Source organism: Papaver somniferum, chromosome 2 (assembly GCF_003573695.1).
Source record: "Papaver somniferum cultivar HN1 chromosome 2, ASM357369v1, whole genome shotgun sequence".
In the NCBI taxonomy this organism is placed as follows: domain Eukaryota; kingdom Viridiplantae; phylum Streptophyta; class Magnoliopsida; order Ranunculales; family Papaveraceae; genus Papaver; species Papaver somniferum.
The window spans coordinates 162139863-162162423 of NC_039359.1; the positions used below are offsets into that span (position 1 = coordinate 162139863).

The 22561-nt window shown below is 39.2% G+C and overlaps 1 protein-coding gene across 1 annotated transcript; it reads left to right on the forward strand.

Moving 5' to 3' along the window:
- The first annotated feature begins 19051 nt into the window (after positions 1 to 19051).
- On the forward strand, positions 19052 to 20658 carry LOC113354217 (stress response protein nst1-like). Its single transcript, XM_026597616.1, has 3 exons — positions 19052 to 19323; positions 19750 to 19868; positions 20069 to 20658. Exons 1-3 carry the CDS (start codon positions 19188 to 19190, stop codon positions 20348 to 20350), a joined length of 537 nt encoding a protein of 178 aa, XP_026453401.1. The 5' UTR covers positions 19052 to 19187; the 3' UTR covers positions 20351 to 20658.
- The last annotated feature ends 1903 nt before the right edge of the window (positions 20659 to 22561 follow it).

Here is a 22561-nt window from a genome sequence, read left to right on the forward strand (position 1 = left end):
TACGCGGGTACGTGTGATTTTCCTCTTGACTTTAGTTGGATCGTGTATATCCTTGTTTCTTTCCTGAGTATCCGTCTTTGTATCTTGCCTAGGGTCTCAGCAGCGTGAACGCCTTTACCAAACTTGCAAGTAGTCAGAAAACATCGCTTCTCGAGACTGAGGGTTGCGGTGCTGAGCCTATCCGTGGCGATGGGGGACCCGAGAAGTATGAAAGCTCAGAGTTCAGTGATCGCGAGAGTAGTTCTTCCGACAGAAGTGTTGAATCTTCCTCTAGCCAGTCTGAAAGCGAATCACTGAGTCTCCCGCATGTTTTTTTTTCTTTCTCTTTGGAAAATATCTAATCTGTGATGTCATAGGGGGAAACCGTTTCTGAAGATGTCCCTGAGACGGAGACTGGTGGTGATACATCTTTGTCTCTAATTGTGGAAGCCGCACCGCGCGACCTTGAAATGGATGTTGATCGAGATGAAAACATCGTTGTGACTCAGAAAATGGAGAGTACTCCAGTGGCCGCAGGTGCAATTGTTGTTATGAATACCTTGTCGGTTGCTGATGTAGACGCGGGCGCCACTTTCAACCATCCATACCTGGTTCCTTATCCGGATCATGTGTTGATCGGGGGATTTAGCGTGCCATCCAAACATCCGGCGCTATACACCAAGATATGGGAAAGCTATGGACATATCGCCACGACCAAGAAGGTTACTAGTCAATTTGCGTTGGTTAAGCGTGTGGATGAAGCTTTGTCTTCGATTGACGACATGTGCAACGTGACCGGTAATACTGTTTCTGAGGATGTAATCTCGAGCTGGAGGTTCCATCGTTACATGTGTGTAAACTTCGAGTTCAATGTTCCTTGGATCGTTGACGGTTTCTCTGAGGTCGAAAAGTTTCTGGTCGAAACAGTCGAAGGTCCTTCTGCGGATATGGTGAAGAAACAGGAAGCGGAAGTCGAAATTTTTCCAGGAAGCTGAAGTTGAAGAGTGCGGCTCTCCAAAGCACGAAGGAGGCTCTTGCTAAGAAGAGCAAGCCATTGTTGAGAAACTTTCCTTGAATATATTTTTGTCTTCTGAACTTCTTATTTTTAGGTTTTTTTTTTTGAAAGGCAAATGAAATGCCTAGTTTATGGTTTTGATTTCCTGGATTTTTGGGTTGATAGACAAATGTTACCTTGAGGATTTTGGATTATTCTTTTGGAATGAATTGTTTTGGAATGGATTGTTTTGGGAATGATGTTGTCTTCGTTACGATTGCAAGTGACGCAAACATCCCAAGAAAACCATGGAACTGTGAGCGTTGCGTGTCGGTAGATGACATGGGGTGAAACATAACATGGCTATCGGTTTTATCATTCCCGTGAAAACTTGAAATAACAAACCATGTATTTTTTCTAGGTAAGACTTACTCGGTTTTTCAGGTCTCCTCATGAAAAGGGAATCTTCCAGGTGTAAGACCGAGTTTTAGGGAGGCGCCGCCGTGATTGTGGAAAGTTCCTAGGATCGTTCACTTTTAACTTCTAGGCAGTCCCCAGTCATCCCTTGTCGTGTCAAGACTGATAATCGGGTCGTCGATCCCTGAGCGGATCGCCTGCTTCTACCTCCTTGATGTTTGGGTCAAAGCATGAGATCGATGGTCAAAAATTGACATTGTAACCGAAAGATCAATATCCCATTATGGTCGCCAATTGTTTGAGGGTGAAAACAGTTTCTGCTGATTTCGGTAATTTCGGGCGTGTGGGTGAGAAACGAGTCTAAATCCTAAACAATATACTGCAAGGGATTACTTTAGATTCGAGAGATCAATCTGTACAAATCCGGCCTAAACCAAGAAATGGTCGTTCCAGACTTGCTACGGTCACAAAGAGGAGGAGAAGGGTTGGTTTTGGGGAGGGAAGCGAAGAGATTGTTGAGACCAGAATAGTTGATTCTGGAAGAGTAATTGTTTTGTGACTTGTATCAGAAAGTGGTAAGCTAACAGATGGGAAAGATAGCAAACGTTTTCTGAGTGTTGTATGATCCTGACCAGAATTTGTTGTTCGGTGGAAATAGGTAATGCCTATTTATACAAGTCGAAGTGAAACGTACTCTGGTCTCATTAAGAAATGGAAACGGGTGAGTAAATGGGAGGAGGTGGTAATCGGTAACGCTTGTAATTGATGTTCCATAAAAGAAAGTGTTTCACCATTACTCCCTTTATTTACTAACTGCCTCATCCTTATGACACTTTCTTATAACGAGCGCAGTGTACGCCGCACGCTGTAAACCACCAAACCAATACCCAATGAGCATCCCCCAGTTTGTGACATGTGTTGATGTATCGAGTGTTTTCGTGGAAAACATATAGCATGTTGTTGTTGTTTGGCAAGTTGAGCTTGGGAGACTTGCCGGCTCGGTGGTGACCTTCAACGGTCGAGATTTTGAATCTTAAGAGGAAGTTAGCCGTTGATTATTGCAACCTTTCGTTTAGTAGAAAGTGGCATGAAAGTATGATCAGTATGGATTTAATGTGGCCCAGTTTAGGCGCGGCCAAAATTTAGGGTTTACGCTTTGTTTAGGCGCGACCAAACTAGGGCCAAAGGTTGCCATGCGTTAGCTGGTAACCTTGGACGGCTAAGATCTGCATCTTAGATGAAAAAGTGGTCGTTGATTGTTGCAGACCTTCGTTTTGGTAGCCGCATAGGGAAGGCCGGCATGGTATGGCGCGGCAAGGTGATTGGCATGCCATTGGCATGCCTTGGCGCGGTTTTGCGTGCCCAAAACTAGAGTTTTGGGCCAAAGGTTACCATGCGTTGTTTGGAGACGTTTGACGGCTAGGATTTATATCTAGGATGGAAGGGTGGTCGTTGATCGTCGCACGCCTTCGTTTTGGTAGTCACATGGGGAAGGGCGGCATGGTGTAGCGCGGCAAGGTGGTTGGCATGCTATTAGCACATGTGGCATGGCATGCCTTGGCGCGGTTTGGCGTGGCCAAAACTAGGGTTTTGGGACAAAAGTTACCATGCGTTGTTTGGCGACCTTGGACGGCTGGGATTTGCATCCAGGATGGAAGGGTGGTCGTTGATCGTCGCACGCCTTCGTTTTGGTAGCCGCATGATGTATTTTCAAATGTTGTTGTAGATAATGGTTTTAAACTGGGTTCTTTTCGAACTTGTGAAGGTAACTTTTTTCTAGATTTAAATAAATAAAATTATATGCACAATATTAACAAAATATGGGAGAGAATTTTTACTGAGGATCAGGATTCCACCATCCACCAAAATTTATGTGATTCAATAACAATTCTTATCATGCAATTCTAGACAATATAACTCCAATCAAAGGAAATTGTGATTCTAATCATTGCCTAAATTAGATTTTGAAAACATCCATTGTTAATCGCGAGCATGAAGTATCAAAAGCAATTTACTAAGCATACTCCATCAAGAGAAAACACAACTAATTAATAAAAATCATTTACTCCATATTTATTCGGTGCAATTAATCATAAAAGAGTTGCATAAATAAATTTAAATAAATTTTACCACATAACTTTTGGAAGAACGGCTTTCTCCGTCACCCCTGGGATTGGGTTTAGCTACTCATGATGAAAAACCTCTCAAAATGATTCATTGATGCTCAAAAGTTGTTTACAATCAAGAGAAAATGTAAATATAATCGGGTTTGGAATGCATATAAACGTTACACACTGCCGTTACAAGAGCGACAGAAATGAAAAGTTGTTCCCTGGTTGAATGCGACCCACAACTGAGTGTCGCAGACGCTTGCGAAGAACGACTGCTGTTGCAAGTCTGTTCTTCGCGTTCTTCCTCTCTCGCACCAGCAGAAACTTTCTCTCTGTATGTTTTTTTTTTCTTTGATTCTCTCGACTCCAAACTCTCCCCCAAAACTCTCCAACTCTTCTAAACTCTTTTGCCTTGTATTTATAGTGTTTTAGGACCAAAATATCCGACCATTACTTGCGTATATTCTCCATTTAATCCGTCATTGCTCGCTGCCCATATTTAACAATAATTTCCATATTTGGCTTCTACACACGTAAAATTTGATCCTGCACGCTCTAGTTAACCTTCCTCACGCCTCCGAAGTCATCGAAATCCTCCAAAACACTTCATGCATGGCAAACACACAATAAAACTCGTGTTACAGGACACGTTGCTCTGTTTTGAGCTCGTGACTCAAACCAGGATTTTCAGCCAATTCCGATCGAATCTGATGCCCACAATGTGTTCCCCATCCCATATCACAACTTCCCACCAAATTTCAGCTATTGAATCGCACTAAAACACCTTCATTTTCTCGATCACAAATCTGCCAGTTTTGAATATATTTTTCCCGCCAAAAAGTTGTTTTTGAATTTAAAGAGAAGATGGATGCCCCTTAACCAGAGCTTGGGTGCGAATAGCAATTGGGTGGAAATAGTAATTTTTGGGTGGAAATAGTAATTTTTATGGATTCCTCCGGGACATTTCTGGGATGCTTCCGGTGCATTTCTGGGGTGCCTACGATACATTTCTCCGGGGTGTAAAACACTGCTTTTTGAGCCCATTTCTCCGCAAGGGCTTATTTCTCTGAAAATTCCTACAAAGACATAAAAGAACACAATAAATACAAAATTGAGCACTAACAATACATACAATAGAGACATATTAGACACATAAATGCGTCTATCAACACCCCCAAACTTATTATTTGCTAGTCCTCGAGCAAATTTATTCTAGAAAGGAAAATCATTTGAACCCCTAGGTGGCCCTAGTGGCGGAGTGTTGTCTCCGGAGGGTTTACCAGAGGTGTACCCACAAAACCAATACTCCAGACCCTAGCTATCTACGCAGAACCTTGGAAGGCACTAAAGAATCTCCTTGGTTGGCATACAATCATTGACTATAGGAGGAAGTACCCTGATGCGAAATTCCAATTGATGTACACGAGTTTGCACTCAAGCATACTAAAATTCATATATAAGTGACAGAGCTCTACTCAGATAGTTGCACTATGGACATCATATTCGGAGTCAAACTAATCACATGGAAAGATTAAGAGATGGATATAGAAAAACATAGATGGTTTTGATGTTTACTAAGTGAACGGCGTTTCCCATATCTGTCTGAAGGCCTCCGCCAAAATGAACCTATCCTAATGGATTGAGATACTAGTCTGACTAATATCAACATACTGGCATATACAAGGGTACCAGTGGTCGATAACCTAACTCTAGGTCAACACAACAGGCATATACAAGGGTACCAGTGGTCGACTTTATTGAATTTATTCCTTTTGGTCAAATGGCCTGGTCTCAATATTTTCTCTTTTTTTTTCAACTTTTTGGTAACTACCATTTTTTTTTCATCTCTTTTACGTTTTCAACTTTTTTTTTTATGGTATCTCAATCACTCTAATTCACCCTAGCATTGGTAACAACTTGAATCGTGGGCCCCACCTATCACTTAGAGAAACATAGTTTAAAAACAAAATAAAATAAAAATAGAAGTGAAAAGGACTCAACGAGATATGGTGAAACTATCATGTTATTTTTAACACCTGAGCTCTGTGCTTTTATGAATAGACTCTTCTAGATGTTGCCATCTAATCAGATTGGTTCCTCAACTCCTACAATCAAAATGCTTCCATCCACTTAGATTAGTTAGTGCAATCCTAAATAGGCATAAATTTCTAAGCTCTGGAGTTTATTTATTCATACTAAAAAGTTTCTCCCATACCCCCAAACTTAAATCTAACATTGTCCTCAATGTTCTAAAGATAAAATTAAAACCATATGAACAAGGAGAAACTGTTACCATTTGAAGCAAAAGAGTTAAGGAAAGATATTACCATGTTGCATGAGATTGGGTTACCTCCCAAGAAGTGCTAAGTTTAAAGTTTTCAGCCAGACTTAGAAAAGGATTGGTCAACTCGAACCATAAAGTAACAGTCGAAATAACTGTGGGTCTTCAAAACCAAAAAGAGCTGACCATAGGAAACTGCAGTGAACCAAGAAAATGGACAAGAAAAGCATGCCCTTACCTAGTTTCCTGAAAAATATCGCTAATTGCGGTTCAGGTTCAGGTTCTATGAAAGGGTCTAAATAGAATATTTTCATTGGCTGCGTTTCTTCATAGGTTGGATCCAAATTATTAGGTCCTAGAGTCTGGAAAAACTCAAATAAGAACTTGGAATCACAAAGTAATAACCTAAATAATTGCGGATCCTCTAAGTCAATCAGATATGACTTACAAAATTGACCACAATGAGAATAGTGGTCATTCTTAAGCAAATGTGTCGATTCTAATTTCCTAAGGCATTTAGGTTTAGTCTCACAACTTAATATTCGACACATTTGGAATATAAACGTTCCCACAGTTGGAAGAAAACTATTTGGTGGGAAAACAAAGTCAATCTGGGGATCATAGCCTGGGAAAACCACATCAACCAGAGGATGGGTTTCTAACGACTGAACTTCTTTCTGGATATCATTAGGTTCGGGAAAACGAGTATGAAGGTAATCTTGTAAAATTGTCGAGGCAGAGATATCAAGTCCTAAGTGAAGGGACTTTCTGAGAGTTAAAGGTAAGGCACTATGAAGGTGATAATCACCCCCAAACTTAGAGTTTTTAGTGTCTCTAGATAGACTAGTAACAATCTCCCTAATTTCTGGATCATTAGATTCTTGAAAATGGTCAATTGATTCTTCTAATTTATTATCAGGTAGTTCATCTTTACTCATCTCTACAGGTCTATCTTCTTCTTCCAAGACTATTGTTTCTAAGTCGCTAGACTCTAAAACAGTATTTTCGAAATGAACCCGTTCCTCTAAACCACTATCGGCTTCGTAATCAAAAGGAAAAACTACATCGTCTAAAACGGTGGTATCCCTAATCAAATCCTCGTCCTTTTGAATAGGTGAATAATCATAAAAATTATTTGGATTTGAACTAGAAATAATATAATCACTATACAGCTCAATTGGATTACTAGACTCCTGATCACTATGCCTACATATTTCAGATTCTTCATTAATGCTATCCTCATCATCATAATAGTACAAAGATGATTGAACCTTATCTAAACAAGTAGTACTACCAATTCTAACCTTGTTATCTTTATTATGTAAATAACTATCTTCATTCTCAAGGGTATTATTGGATACACTATATTGGCAATTCAAGTAATTTCGAGCAATTCTTTCGTTCGTCTCAGATATCCGCTTGAGGTGGTCTTCTAAAGAAGGTTCACTCATTATTTTAGTTCTTTCGTCTATAATTATACTATTCATCTCAGCTAACTTACGCGTCGACTCAGCTAACTTACGTGTTGACTCTAGTAAATAGGAATTATCAGAAGGATCATAAAAAGGATTACTTTTCAATAGTTTGATTGTATCCTCTAGAGACGAAGAACTAGTACTATAATCTTCTTGCTCGTAAGACTGATGCATGTGTGGATAGTAATTGGGCTCACTATGATATGAACCATAACCTTGAAAAGGTTGGCGTTCCCAATTACTATTCCCACCATGGTCATAAAACTGATGATGTCCATATTCAAATTCAGATCGATACTCATTGTATTGTCTTCTATCATACCAGTTCGACATTCTTAATTGCAAGTTAATTCTACACAAACACAAACAAGGCCGACTCGACTCCACCAAAACAAACCTAAAGATTTCTAGTAAACAAAAAGTATTATGGCTCCACTTAGATTGTTTCTAGACCAGCTTCTATCTTTCGAAAGGGAATTCGTTGCAATTTGAGCAAACCCCTCTGGAATCAATCCGAGTCAAAGTAAGTTGAATTGAGGCGAGGGAAGCTCAGTGGAGCTTTGATACCCAAGGCCTCACCGCTATCACAAGGCGGCGCAGTCACGCATTCAACTCATAGAAACCATCATGAACTTTGGAGTGTGCTTAAAGGGAAACCAATATTTTTCGAACGAGTTTCCTATTAAGCTCGTTACCCTATCGGTCTCGTTCTATTCCAAATTTTAAGCTTGGGTTCGCGTTAGGTTTCGTTTTCCTAAGGCGGGCAAGAAGGGAACGGTGATGAAATCTGAAGCCTTATCTTGTTTAGGCCAGGCCTTGCCCTTTATTAGGAAAATAAAGACAGTCTGGTTCGTCCTCAAACAATTATCACCTTAAGGCAGACAGTAACCCGCTTGCAGGAGATTCGCGGGTGTTTCGATTGGACTTACCTCTCGTACCAGACGGGCGATGAACCGTTGTCGTCGACTCGGGCCACGACTCCTATGCCGTGTGCGAACCCGAGGGGCCGAGACGATATAGTAATCTTCGTCCTTCCCAGCAAACAGTTTGTATTTAAGGGTACCCTTCCGTAGGGTTTAAAAAAAATAATAATAAAGTCCAAGAGTCCACTCCAAAGTCCAAATAAAGTAAAGTGAAAAAGAAAAAGAAAAATAACCTAAAAAAAATATAAAAAATCTCTCTTTTTTTTTCTCTCTTTTCTATATATAAAACAAAACAAAAAAAAAAAATCCTCTTTCGCTCCTTTTCCTTTAAGCTTTTCCTTCCAAGGTCCTTAGTACTCCACTTCGAACCTGCAAATCAAAGACAAAAAGAAACGTAAAAAGGAAAAAAAAAATAATAAACCTAAAAAAAAATTCTACCTAAGCACAGGTCCGCGTCGGCGGCGCCAAAAATTTGATGTATTTTCAAATGTTGTTGTAGATAGTGGTTTTAAACTGGGTTCTTTTCGAACTTGTGAAGGTAACTTTTTTCTAGATTTAAATAAATAAAATTATATGCACAATATTAACAAAATATGGGAGAGAATTTTTACTGAGGATCAGGATTCCACCATCCACCAAAATTTATATGATTCAATAACAATTTTTATCATGCAATTCTAGACAATATAACTCCAATCAAAGGAAATTGTGATTCTAATCATTGCCTAAATTAGATTTTGAAAACATCCATTGTTAATCGCGAGCATGAAGTATCAAAAGCAATTTACTAAGCATATTCCATCAAGAGAAAACACAATTAATTAATAAAAATCATTTACTCCATATTTATTCGGTGCAATTAATCATAAAAGAGTTGCATAAATAAATTTAAATAAATTTTACCACATAACTTTTGGAAGAACGGCTTCCTCCGTCACCCCTGGGATTGGGTTTAGCTACTCATGATGAAAAACCTCTCAAAATGATTCATTGATGCTCAAAAGTTGTTTACAATCAAGAGAAAATGTAAATATAATCGGGTTTGGAACGCATATAAACGTTACACACTGCCGTTACAAGAGCGACAGAAATGAAAATCTGTTCCCTGGTTGAATGCGACCCACAACTGAGTGTCGCAGACGCTTGCGAAGAACGACTGTTGTTGCAAGTCTGTTCTTCGCGTTCTTCCTCTCTCGCACCAGCAGAAACTTTCTCTCTGTATGTTTTTTTTTTCTTTGATTCTCTCGACTCCAAACTCTCTCCCGAAACTCTCCAACTCTTCTAAACTCTTTTGCCTTGTATTTATAGTGTTTTAGGACCAAAATATCCGACCATTACTTGCGTATATTCTCCATTTAATCCGTCATTGCTCGCTGCCCATATTTAACAATAATTTCCATTTTTGGCTTCTACACACGTAAACTTTGATCCTGCACGCTCTAGTTAACCTTCCCCACGCCTCCGAAGTCATCGAAATCCTCCAAAACACTTCATGCATGGCAAACACACAATCAAACTCGTGTTACAGGACACGTTGCTCTGTTTTGAGCTCGTGACTCAAACCAGGATTTTCAGCCAATTCCGATCGAATCTGATGCCCACAATGTGTTCCCCATCCCATATCACAACTTCCCACCAAATTTCAGCTATTGAATCGCACTAAAACACCTTCATTTTCTCGATCACAAATCTGCCAGTTTTGAATATATTTTTCCCGCCAAAAAGCTGTTTTTGAATTTAAAGAGAAGATGGATGCCCCTTAACCAGAGCTTGGGTGTGAATAGCAATTGGGTGGAAATAGTAATTTTTGGGTGGAAATAGTAATTTTTATGGATTCCTCCGGGACATTTCTGGGATGCTTCCGGTGCATTTCTGGGGTGCCTACGATACATTTCTCCGGGGTGTAAAACACTGCTTTTTGAGCCCATTTCGCCGCAAGGACTTATTTCTCTAAAAATTCCTACAAAGACATAAAAGAACACAATAAATACAAAATTGAGCACTAACAATACATACAATAGAGACATATTAGACACATAAATGCGTCTATCACCGCATAGGGAAGGCCGGCATGGTATGGTGCGGCAAGGTGGTTGGCATGCCATAGGCACATGTGGCATGGCATGCCTTGGCCCGGTTTGGCGTGGCCAAAACTAGTATTTTGGGCCAAAGGTTACCATGCGTTGTTTGGCGACCTTGGACGGCTAGGATTTGCATCTAGGATGGAAGGGTGGCCGTTAATCGTCGCACACCTTCGTTTTGTTAGCCGCATAGGGAAGGCCGGCATGGTGTGGCGCGGCAAGGTGGTTGGCATGCCATTGGCACATGTGGCATGGCATGCCTTGGCGCGGTTTGGCGTGGCCAAAACTAGGGTTTTCGGTCAAAGGTTACCATGCGCTGTTTGGCGACCTTGGACGGCTAGGATTTGCATCCAAATGGAAGGGTGGCCGTTGATCTTCGCACGCCTTCGTTTTGGTAGCCGCATAGGGAAGGCCAACATGGTATGGTGCGGCAAGGTAGTTGGCATGCCATTGGCACATGTGGCATGGAATGCCTTGGCGCGGTTTGGCGTGGCCAAAACTAGGGTTTTGGGCCAAAGGTTACCATGCGTTGTTTGGCGACCTTGGACGGCTAGGATTTGCATCTAGGATGGAATGGTGGTCGTTGATCGTCGCACGCCTTCGTTTTGTTAGCCGCATAAGGAAGGCCGGCATGGTGTGGCGCGGCAAGGTGGTTGGCATGCCATTGGCGCATGTGGCATGGCATGCCTTGGCGCGGTTTGGCGTGGCCAAAACTAGGGTTTTGGGCCAAAGGTTACCATGCGTTGTTTGGCGACCTTGGGCGGCTAGGATTTGCATCCAGGATGGAAGGGTGGTCATTGATCGTCGCACGCCTTCGTTTTGGTAGCCGCATGGGGAAGGTCGGCATGGTGGGGCCAAGGCCAATGGCGCGGATGGCTTGGCATAGTGTGGCTAAGGGTTTGGTACAGACGACTTTGCATGGTGGGGCCAAGGCAAGGTGCGGTTGGCTTGGCATGGCGGGGCCAACGGTTTGGCATGCCATTGGCGCATGGCACGGCTAGCATGGTTGGGGCCAAGGCAAGGTGCGGTTGGCTTGGCATGATGGGGCCAAGGGTTTGGCATGCCATTGGCGCATGGTGCGGCTAGCATGGTTTGGGCCAAGGCAAGGTGTGGTTGGCTTGGCATGGTGGGTCCAAGGGTTTGGCATGCCATTGGCGCATGGTGCGGCAAGCATTGTTGGCATGCCTTGGCGCGGAGATGTGGCTTACATGGTTTGCCATTGGCACAGTGGTGCAGCTGGCATGGTTGGCATGCCTTGGCGTGGAGATGTGGCTGGCATGATTTGCCATTGGCACAGTGGTGCGGCTGGCATGGTTGGCATGCCTTGGCGCGGAGATGTGGCTGGCATGGTTTGCCATTGGCACAGTGGTGCGGCTGGCATGGTTAGCATGCCTTGGTGCGGAGATGTGGCTGGCATGGTTTGCCATTGGCACAGTGGTGCGGCTGGCATGGTTGGCATGCCTTGGCGCGGAGATGTGGCTGGCATGGTTTACCATTGGAACAGTGGTTCGGTTGGCATGGTTGGCATGCCTTGGCGCGGTAACATGAGAATTAGGGTTTGGCATATATGATGTCGGTCAATGTTAAGGATTCTGCCATGGAACATGACACATAAAAAAAAGGTACCCTGGTAATTCTTACGTAGGCATGCTTATCGATTCAATAAATGTGCTAATGGTCATAGTGACGTCATGTCAGTTGTACGTATTTACGATTTTAACCCTAAGCTAAAAACCACCATCAACAGTAGGAATAAACTCAAAAAAAAATCATTTATGATTGATGGTCTTTTTCTTCCACCCAAACCAAAATGCACCGCATCCTTAATTTTATGCAATGCTTGCACAATTTCTGAAATATTTTGCTCGTGTTGTAGCAAGTAATTTTTTTAAATGACCATCCCTTGAAAGGCATTTTTAGATGACACATTTGGTACGATGCTACTATCATCTGGTTCGGGATCATTCTCATAATTCATTACTGACTCAATCCATTACCCCTTACATATATTTGTACATCTTCTCCTATACAATTTAACTTTTTAATAAAGTAAACTAGGTATCACTCGGCCTACGGCCGGGCTCAACCTTTTCTTGGTAGTTGGTAGTCGGCTTCCAGGATTGCCCGGGCTACCGTAAGTTAACTTTGGTTGGGTGACATAATCTCTGATTAGGTTAAGGTTAATTTTGGTCGAGTCCAAGCATGGTTAAAGTTAGCTTTGGTCGGGCATGACATAATCTCTTGCACACCAATCTGAAAACAAACCATTTTTTCTTTTTTTCTTTTAACTTGGATAACAATTGCGCATTTGATAGTTATACCTGTTATACCTCTTGTTCAAATAGTTTATACTAACCAATTGCCAGAGTTGAATGGTATTACCACTACTCTTGGTAAAATCATCTAAACGGGAGTTACTATCTACTCTCAGAGTATCTTCCAAATTTGTTCTGTTTTTCGTGAAAAACCCTCTGATCTATCAAGGAAAAGACAGTTCTTGTAGGTAGGTGACCTAATCCGAGCATAGGATGGTACTGCGACTGTCCCACTGATGCAATTAGCTGTACAGGAGTTATTCTCAGCGTTTTTGAATATATTTTCATAACTTCTACATCCCTTAATATGCAACACAGAGACATATCGTCGATTTCTATAAAAAAAAACATGTTTGTATAAAATAAGAAGAATTGATACATGCAAAGATCATACATTGACTGTTTTGTTGAAGGTGGGGATGAAGGCGAAACCACCTAGAACAACAACAATAATGTAAACCAAAACCAATAACCCAGGCAGCTGGTGGTAGTGGGATGGACAGTTGAGGAACACGCTGATTCAGGTGCTTACTTGTGTTAGTTGCAGCGAGCCGGTGGAGATGGACTGAACTGCAACTGATGGACTGAACTGTTGCAGGTGAATATAGACGGATGTAGCGCTGATGGTGTTGAACTGGTTGTGGTATGGTGGTGGATCGAGTGGTGATGGTTGTATGCAGGTAAAAAACATGATGACTGCGAACTGAATACAACTGCTAATGATGGGTTTTGGAGAGGAGCAAAGCTCGTCTCTTGAGAATTAGTATGTGCGGTCAATTGTGTCTTCTTGCTGGAGCTTATAGATACAATAAAAACTTGCTGCCTTGGTGGAAACTCAAATCTTCAAAATAAGATAGCAACCCAAGTCTTCTAACATATATAATTCAAACTCTAAATCACTCCAAAATCAAATCTTCTTTCCTCCAACTTCTAATTCATCACAGAATTCCTATAAAAAAAATCATCACAGAATTGAAAATATCTTCCTTAACAGTTTAACCCACTCCGTTCATCATAATCTTCAACGACAACAGTTCATTTTTCCCCCCGTATTTCTCGTTTCTTGTTTCCGTCCAATACCTACAAATTTTTTGAAAATAACCATTCTCTTCTAATCCCATTGAAACTCTAGAACACTGCTCAATCTATACTCTAAAACACTGCTCAATCTATACCATTGATCATATGCGACCAACGCCATCAAGTTCTTCTTCACTCCTAACTTTTCGGAAAAATTCTTCACGGTTAGCTAGTGTCCGGCAAAGTCTTATTTTTCGGGCCGAGGCAAGATCTCTGTCGTCCAAGTCCCGATTGATCTCGTCCGTCCTTTGTCTATCATAGACACCCCTTTTCCTTAGAACATTAATATTATCTAAATGATTAAATATTCGTTTGTCGAAAATGAATAAAATATTCATTTATCGATAAATAAATAACCCCGCTAAACGAATATTTTTTCTTGGTCCCGAAGGAATTCATTTATCGAGGTTTGACTGTATTTTGATCACAACTTATACAAGACCCACTTTGTATAAACCTCTTGGAGATACAATCACTCAAGGATTATTTCAACACAGTGTCCACTTGATATAGGGTTGGTCCGAACTGGCCTAACTCGTGAATTAAATATCAAAGGCAATTGGAGAAAACCAATACACTTTGTGTGATTGTCTATGGATATGGAATCGAGACAATACAACAACAAAGTGATCACTTGATAAAAGGTACGGAAATAACCGAAACCAATGGGATCAATATCAAGTGTCTTTTAACGTACAAAGTGCAATTTACTTTAATTATAATAAAACAATTATAATGCAGAAATTAAAAGTAACTGGCATAACAAGATTTTGTTAACGAGGAAACCGCAATGCAGAAAAACCCCGGGACCTTATCAGAATTGAATACTCTCATGATTAAGCCGCTATAAAAAATCTAAACTAACTTCGTATAGTTGAGACCAAGCAACTAAACCTATAGTTCACCTATTTCCGTCAGTATCCTTGCGCCTCCAACTTGTAATAAGTCACGCACTTGGAACGATTCCTTTGGTTCTTATCCCAAACAGTAAAGGAATAACAAATCTGTTTGGTAACAACTCTTTTCAACCAAGTGATATGAGTTTCACAAAAAGCTCTTCCGTTTATCCCAATAAACTCCTTTGTCGGGTCCTTAGATCTATCCAATAACAATTACCAAAATAATTGTCAAGATTTTGCAATCAATACTTTGAATCACAAAGAATTATATTGATGTCGATCCACTCAACTAATTAATCAAATCTATCACAAAGATAAACCGATTATAGTTGGATCCTTTTCCAGCCAAAACAAGTATTGTGCACACCAAAGATTATGAACCCAAATATCTTCTTTGTCTTCAAATCTTCTTTGTTCTTCAATAAACACCTGCACACAATCAACTGAATCACTTGTGATTAATCACACACAGAACAAAGTCTGTTAACGATTGATTATCACAAGACGTCTTTAGAACTACAAACAGTCTAAAGATCTCCATCGAACTTCGATCTAGTTTGACTGAATCTTATATCAGAAGAGAAGATTCTCAAGAATAAACAAACTAGGTGCAATCAAAGTTCAATAACCGTTAGTCAATCAAATCAATCGAAAACTAATAAACTGCAATTATCTAGTTTCACACCAACGGTACTAATAGAGCTTCTCAATCCCAAAGAAGTCTTTAAACCGAGCAGCCGTAAGAGATTTCGCCTAATTAGGTTACTTTCCTCTCCGAATAGGCGGCTCCACCAGTAAAAACACAACTAGGTAGTTTTGCTGGCTCTGAAGATTAGTTTTCTTGAAATGCAAGCTTCAATATTTATAGACCAAGGAAGTTTGGACACCAAGAAATTTCCAAAACCGAATATTCTCAAATATATGCAATAAACACAAAATCGGTTTTCATAATTCCTGGAAATGCTCTGTCCAATTAATGACCGAAATCTCAGTAGAAAATCTCCAACTAGTAAATGCACATTACTAATTTTTATTTTATAAAGATATGTATTTTAATTGCTGGAAATTAAAAGCATATAAAACTAAAAATCTTAATTAAAAGATTCTCAATTTATTTGGATTCGGAATTCTCCTTTAGCTATTAAGGAATATCTTTGAACAATATGATAAGAGTTACCGCACATGTTCAAAGTATGTCGACATCTTTACTTTGTAAATCCTTTTTCATATTTACAATCTTGGAATCGATTTGCCACACTTCCAAACAAGTTTAGAATTGGTTCATCTGACTTCCAAGAACTATGTGATTGATTATCCTATCAAATCACAAATCATGGGTTTCACGGTTCAACCAAAACAAGTTTCGGTTCTACCTCCATGTGGGTACTAGAATTAGTCACGCTAGTTACCAAAACTTGGTTGACTAGGTACTAGGATCGGTTCCCACATATATATGGTATCTAACTTTTATTTATTGCACATGTTCATAGGATCGGTTCCCAATAACTAAAAAACGTGTTGCACATGTTCATAGGATCGGTTCCCGATAATTAAAAACTTGTTGCACCTCTTACAAGGATCTCCCGTTTTGTGATCGGTTGCACCTCTTACTAGGGTCGGTCCCCCAATATCTAGAGTTGGTCATACCAATTACAACAAATTGATCATACCATCTCAGGTGATTACTTAAGATCGGTTTCACTAATAAAAGTCATACCAATACATAAGTCAGGCCTTGTGAATAGTTTTACCAAGAACATAAGCAAGTCATGAGTTATACTAAACACACATATTGGTAATCCAAAGGTTTGAAATGAATAAAAATACCAATAAGCTTAGCAATTTCCCTTTCGATTCATAAAACAAGTTTATGAATTGTACTTCCTTCAAACTGATGTAAAACATTGTTTCCTAGGAAAAAATCTTCACCCATACCCATACATAATCACAATAGCATTCATACGATTATGTCGATGTCTTATATACAAAGTTCAGAAGATAAGCTTTATACTTCGTATTGTATTCCTTAATATTATGTCTAACTAGAGTATAATCGTTCACAGCTTCGCAGTTATGTTTTCAATATGCACGATTTGAAAGATACGTTAGGGAATGAAACAGTTCAAGTCAAATATTACTAACTGCAAGTGGAAGGATGATGTCGTCGTTGTAGCTCCTTACTTCTTCACATTCTTCAAGTCTTCACGTAATTACTTGTAATGTCTCATATCCTAATACTTTCAAGCTAACCTATACGAAGTTGACTCTAGTAAATAATCAATCGACTCTTTAAATGAGTTTTGGTTCACTAAAATATGACAACCAAACTTGACATATCAACGCTTGGTGGGTTCAACTGAGCTATGCTCTAACAACTACAATTGATGTTTCATGTATAATAAAATACCTAGAAAAAAAGATAATTTAATGATTAGAAAGTAATTAAATTATCATAATTAATTGTGAGGAAAAAAAAATCATTTTTCGGCTACTAAGGCCGGTTTTTATGCATAGAGATTTTACGCAAGTTTGCCACTTTGCACCTATTATGGGAAGGACAAAGTGGCAAACATAACTTGCTAAATGGCATATTTAAAGTTAGCCAGCTGTAATAGAGAATCTATCGAGCTATGGAGACTCTATCGCTCTATGGTCTCTATATTGCTCGATGGCCATTATAACTCCAGCGATATGGGGACTATCGCTCGGCGCTAAGATCGTCGCTCTATGGTTCATCATCCAAAGGTCACAATTTCATCCATTTATAAATACTCAATTTCAAACTCATTTCAACTCACACCTCTTCCATACTTCTCATAATTTTTCACCTATTCCATACCTTTAAAAAATCTTTTATTTTTTCATAGTATGAATTCTACCACGGCTGGGTCCATAGAAAAATAAAATGCCGCCGAAAATCAAAGATTTGTTGATTGAGCCAGTGTGCAATATCGAATAAAAAACCGGGCTGCAAAATTTATTGTCGCTGAAGTTGAATGTTTTATTTGACCCAAGATTGTATCAATAGTACACAGCAATAGGGTAATAGTTTGTGGAAAAACATATTTCAGTCAAGAAGAAACAATGAACTCCAATAACCATGATGCAATTATGTTGAGCGGTCACTTCCTACAAATCAATTGCCAAGTAACATCACATGTTGTTGCGTTAATGCGAGCACGTCGAAACATAAGAAGTGGTGAAAGTCTGATAGACCTTGAAAAAAGATGTCGGATGAAGTGGTTCCACATGAACAGAAAAAAACTTTCAATATGGAAGTTGTTGTGAGATCTTAAAAGTGTAGCCCAAATATAATCCAGTCTTGTTATTTTTAGTAAAGTTTTAGTTAATTTCTTAATTCTCAACTTTAGGATGGATGAAAGTTTTAAATTTTCTTATTTTTTTAATTAAATGTAAGTTTTAATTAAGTAGATGGATTAAAAATGTAAGGCCAATGTTCAACAATAATTCTTGTTTTAAGTCAAATTTTCGAATTCATTAATAATATTACGCCTTTTTACATAATACTACGCCATTTTACAAGATATAAATTTGGATAACAAAAACTTAAATAAAGACTTCAATAAAAATCTTTGGCAATCTTTGACGTCCTGGTTTTCTTCATTTGAATTAACTTCCATTCAATACGTTCTTGAGGGGATTTTCCTTTCTTCGTACTAGTATGGTTAACTTTCAAATTTCCTTTGTCTTTCCCTTGATTTTCCTTGGCTTGAGCTCTTCTTTGCCTTGTAGCTGCAGGATTGGCTTGGTTAATCTCCAAAACTTGAAGACTTCTTTGCTCTTTTTACCTATTTCTTTATAACTATCACATATTTTTTAACAGTAGCTTGAAGTACTACTCTAGAAAAATCTAGTTAAGTTGGCAAATCAAGTTGGTTATAAAATTCTGCCATTTAAATTTTTTTGAAAAAAATGTTTAAAATTGAGAAAAGTGAAAGAGAGAAACTTTTGTGTAAGAATTTGGGTATAATAATTAAGTTTGAAAATCACCTATACAGAGAAGTAATCGATGGCGATAGACTTTCCATCGGGCGAAATAGATAAAATCCCAGCGATAAAAACTCTATCATTGACACTTTAAACATGCCGATAAAAATTATAATGATGAACCATTTTCATAACATGGACCACATGGTGCATACTGCATAAGAACCGGCCAAAGACATCACCTATCTCATTGACCCAATTGAAACATCCCTAAAAGACCAGAGCAGGCTCACAAAAAGGGGACACTGAGGGGTGAGCGCGAAAATGCTATGTATACACCAAAAATCTTACACCGCTATGTGTCAAGTTATTATTTGCTCATTTTTAAAATGTATCCCCTGTTTTTTCTGGTTGGTTAGGGTAAAGATGAAATCTACGGTGGATATGAATGACACGTAATGGTGTAAAAAGTTGGGTATAATTTTGATGTATACCTAGCAGCTTCGGGGTGCGGGCCACTTGCAGAAACGTATATCACAGGTGTAAAGACTTTGTTCCTCATTCATCTTCAAATTAGGTTTTTTTTTATCCGTAACATCTTCAAATTTGAGCTACTTTTTCTTCTTCTCGTACTCGACTTTAAAAGATCCTTTTTCCTTATTCCTTTAGCTTTGAGTTTCGCAAATGAAGAACCAACAATCAAAAGATGGAAAGAGAAAGAATTTCAACCAAAAAAAGAGATTAGGAGGTAAAGGTTTATCTCTTGAAGCTTTTGCCAATGCAAAATCCAAGATCGATGGATATAATCCTTCCCTTATAAGTAAGTTTCTCTTTGAAAAACCCTCGTTTTCGTTTCGCATTATATTTTCCATCTGTATGTTGTTTCTAGGGATTTGTTTGGTTTTTATAACTCTGAATCGATGAGAAAATATCAAATTAAACTAGATTTGAGTTAAAAGTATATTCTCAGGATACATGCAAAATTAGGTTGACGATGAGAGCTTTGATTAAATTATGTCTGGAGATGGGGTTTTGAATTTACGGATTTGAGTATAAATGTTAATAAGGACACCAATAACTGAATTCAATTGAGTAAGGCATTGAATCTGTTTGAGCTCTAACAGGTTCTTGAAAATTAGTGCACATAGATCAAAAGCTCTAACAGGTTCTTGAAAATGAACACGAGCCATGCAGATGTGCTAATTCTTGTGTATTTCTTGACCAATAACTTTGTCATTCTGTGCAGAGAAGCAAAGGGAGTTTTATAAGAATGCCAAATGTGTGAACAAATACAAGAAATCTCTGAAGCAACAAAATGTACAACACGATCACATTTCTAAAGAGACTACTACGAAACTCCAGCAGGTTTGATTGCTTGAATTAGTTATATATTTTAAGCCTTGTTGCCACTTGCCGCTTTACAGTCTATACATTACTGCTTCCTCAGTTGATGCTCTTAGTTAAAAATATATTGCGGATAGATCTAGGGTTTCTTAAAACAGTTATTTTCTCGGTTGAGTTAGTGGTCTGGAGTGACTAATTGTTCTGCAATGGTGCTACTACAGGACGATGAAGAAGCTGGAACAAGTAGGAAGATGAATTATAAGCAAAACAAGGGACACTATCAGAGCTTGAAAGAGGTTTATGAGAAGAAGCATGAGGAGGAAGAGAAGGCAAAGGCAGAAAAGGAGGCAATGTTACTAGCGAGGAACAAAGAGAGAGAAGTAGTTGAATCTAAGAGGAAAGAGCGGAGGGAGAATATGTTCAAGAGGACACGATCTGGTCAGCCAATCATGAAGTACAGAATAGAGCATATTCTTCAAACCCTTCAAGATTCTGCAAAATAGCCAGTGCTCATGGAGTCCGTCTTCTTTTCTTTACTCATCAATGGGGGGTTGTTTGAAAAAGATCAGCATCCCTCGAAGGAAGTTCCTTGGTGCATTGTCAAAATGTTTTTTAAGTGGCAGTTTTTGCTGATTCCTGAACTATGTCAGTGCTGTAACATTACCATCAAAATATGGAAGAATGTGAACCATTTCTCTTAGAGAAAGTCTATAGGAACGAGCACAGAAAATGCGTTTTTGTTCAGATTTTTGATACCGTGTAATGAAATTCAGTTCAGATTAATATGTTGTTAGGTGACAGTCTTAACTTACTTTGGATGAATGCAATTTCAAGTTACAATCTTGCTGGCTAAGACTGGCCCACAGAAACAGTATTAAGGCACGGGGAAAAAATAATCTCGGCAACAGTAATACGCCAGCGCTTAGCTGCTCGAATGTGGCCGCATTTGGGTCTGTGCTGCCCATTCATTTAGGACGGTTGGTAGTTGAACTTACCAACTTCCCTTTGCCCGACTGACAATCTTCAAGATAATTGGGTCTTCAAGATAATTCGGTCTGTGCATAACAATTTTTTTGATTCAAAATAGCATTTTATTAATTAGATGTTCATGTTACAGATAACTCGGTCACCCTGAACCCAGCCATCAATATCAGGCGGGAGAACATTTGAAAACTCAAAACTAGTGGCATCTCTTCTAGCTTTTTTAGCTATTAAATCTGCCACACCATTCTTAGATCTATTAACTGATTGACAAGAATAGTTCATTCGACTGTGAAGTAAAAAACTTGACAGCCAGTACTGTATTCTGGTTTAACCCGTGAACATTGGAGGTTTCATGGTTTATTGATTTAATTAAGGTTTCACTGTTTGATTCAAAGATGACCTTCCCAAAATTCTTCAAGATTGCCCACTCCACAGCTTCATGTAAGGCAAGACATTCCAGCTGCTCCACTTCCTGATCTTGTATCATTCCTCCATTGAAGAACCTTCCTTTGAATCCAAGGCAGTTACCCAAAGTCTCTAGCTATTAGTCCTATAGCTCCAGTTAAGTTTTCTTACAGAAAAAATGCATCAATATTAATTTTGATGGTATCAATATCTGGAGGATCCTATTGGTGTTGCACCCGTAAACTAACATGATCTGTAGAAGGAATAGTAACTGTCCTTTTACAATTATTCAACAGAGTAAGAATGTTATTCTTAGTGGTAAATTACCAAAAGGAATTTACATGTTAAGGTCCACAATTTTTATATTGTAGTTTACTAAACGTATTGTTCTCCTTCGGACATTCTTTCAGAGAGATAAATTTCTCAACAGCTAAATTGGCTAAGAAAGTACCCTACTTGGGAGAGGAATTGTGAATTATGAGGAAAAACGGAGTTTTCTTTGGGGGCTTTGGAAAGTGAACATTCCTCTTATTTTTATTTTTGTTCCTAATTCTTTGCTTATTACCTGTTGTTTGCAGGTAAAAAATCGACATGCTTGTTTTCTGGTAAAAATACGGTGGAGAAGGAAAGTGCTCGTTGAAGCAAGTGCTCGAAGATGCAAATCGCCTGAACCTTTAAAAAAATGTACTGCACGTTCAAGAGACAAATCTGTAGGACCCTGGCCTAAACCAAAATAATGGTCGTTCCAGGTTCAATTCGGTCACAAGAGGAGGAGAAGGATCGGTCTGTAGGGAGGGAAGATGATATTGTGTGGAGATCAATCGAGATTGATCCGTTGGTGATGTGATGTGTTGAACTTCTTTGAAGATGATTCTCTGTGTAAACGAGAGAAATCTTCTGAAAGCGTTTGATAATTTTTGACTGTCGTAAGTTTGCTTACGTTGAGTCTCGTTAATCTTATCAAATCATAGGTTCAGAAACCTATTTATTGTAACACATCAATGTCATGTAAGTGGTTACAGTTGAAGGAAGTGGAAGAATGGGAAAGTGAGAGATCATACAAAAACCATTTCCACTTTGCACGGAAGACTTGGTTGATCGACAATCCACTATTCCATTTTCTCCTTTAACTGCCAGCACACTTACCACAATTCTCATTGTGGGTGTGCCTCACATTGCACGTGTTGTAGGCCGCCAGATCAAAACCCTAGTGATATCCCCCATGTGACATGAATTGATGTCTCATGTGAAAGTTTGCTTTGCAGACGTATGGTCAATCTTTGACCCAAGACTATGAGTCTTAACACCTCGTTTGGTTGGAAGAA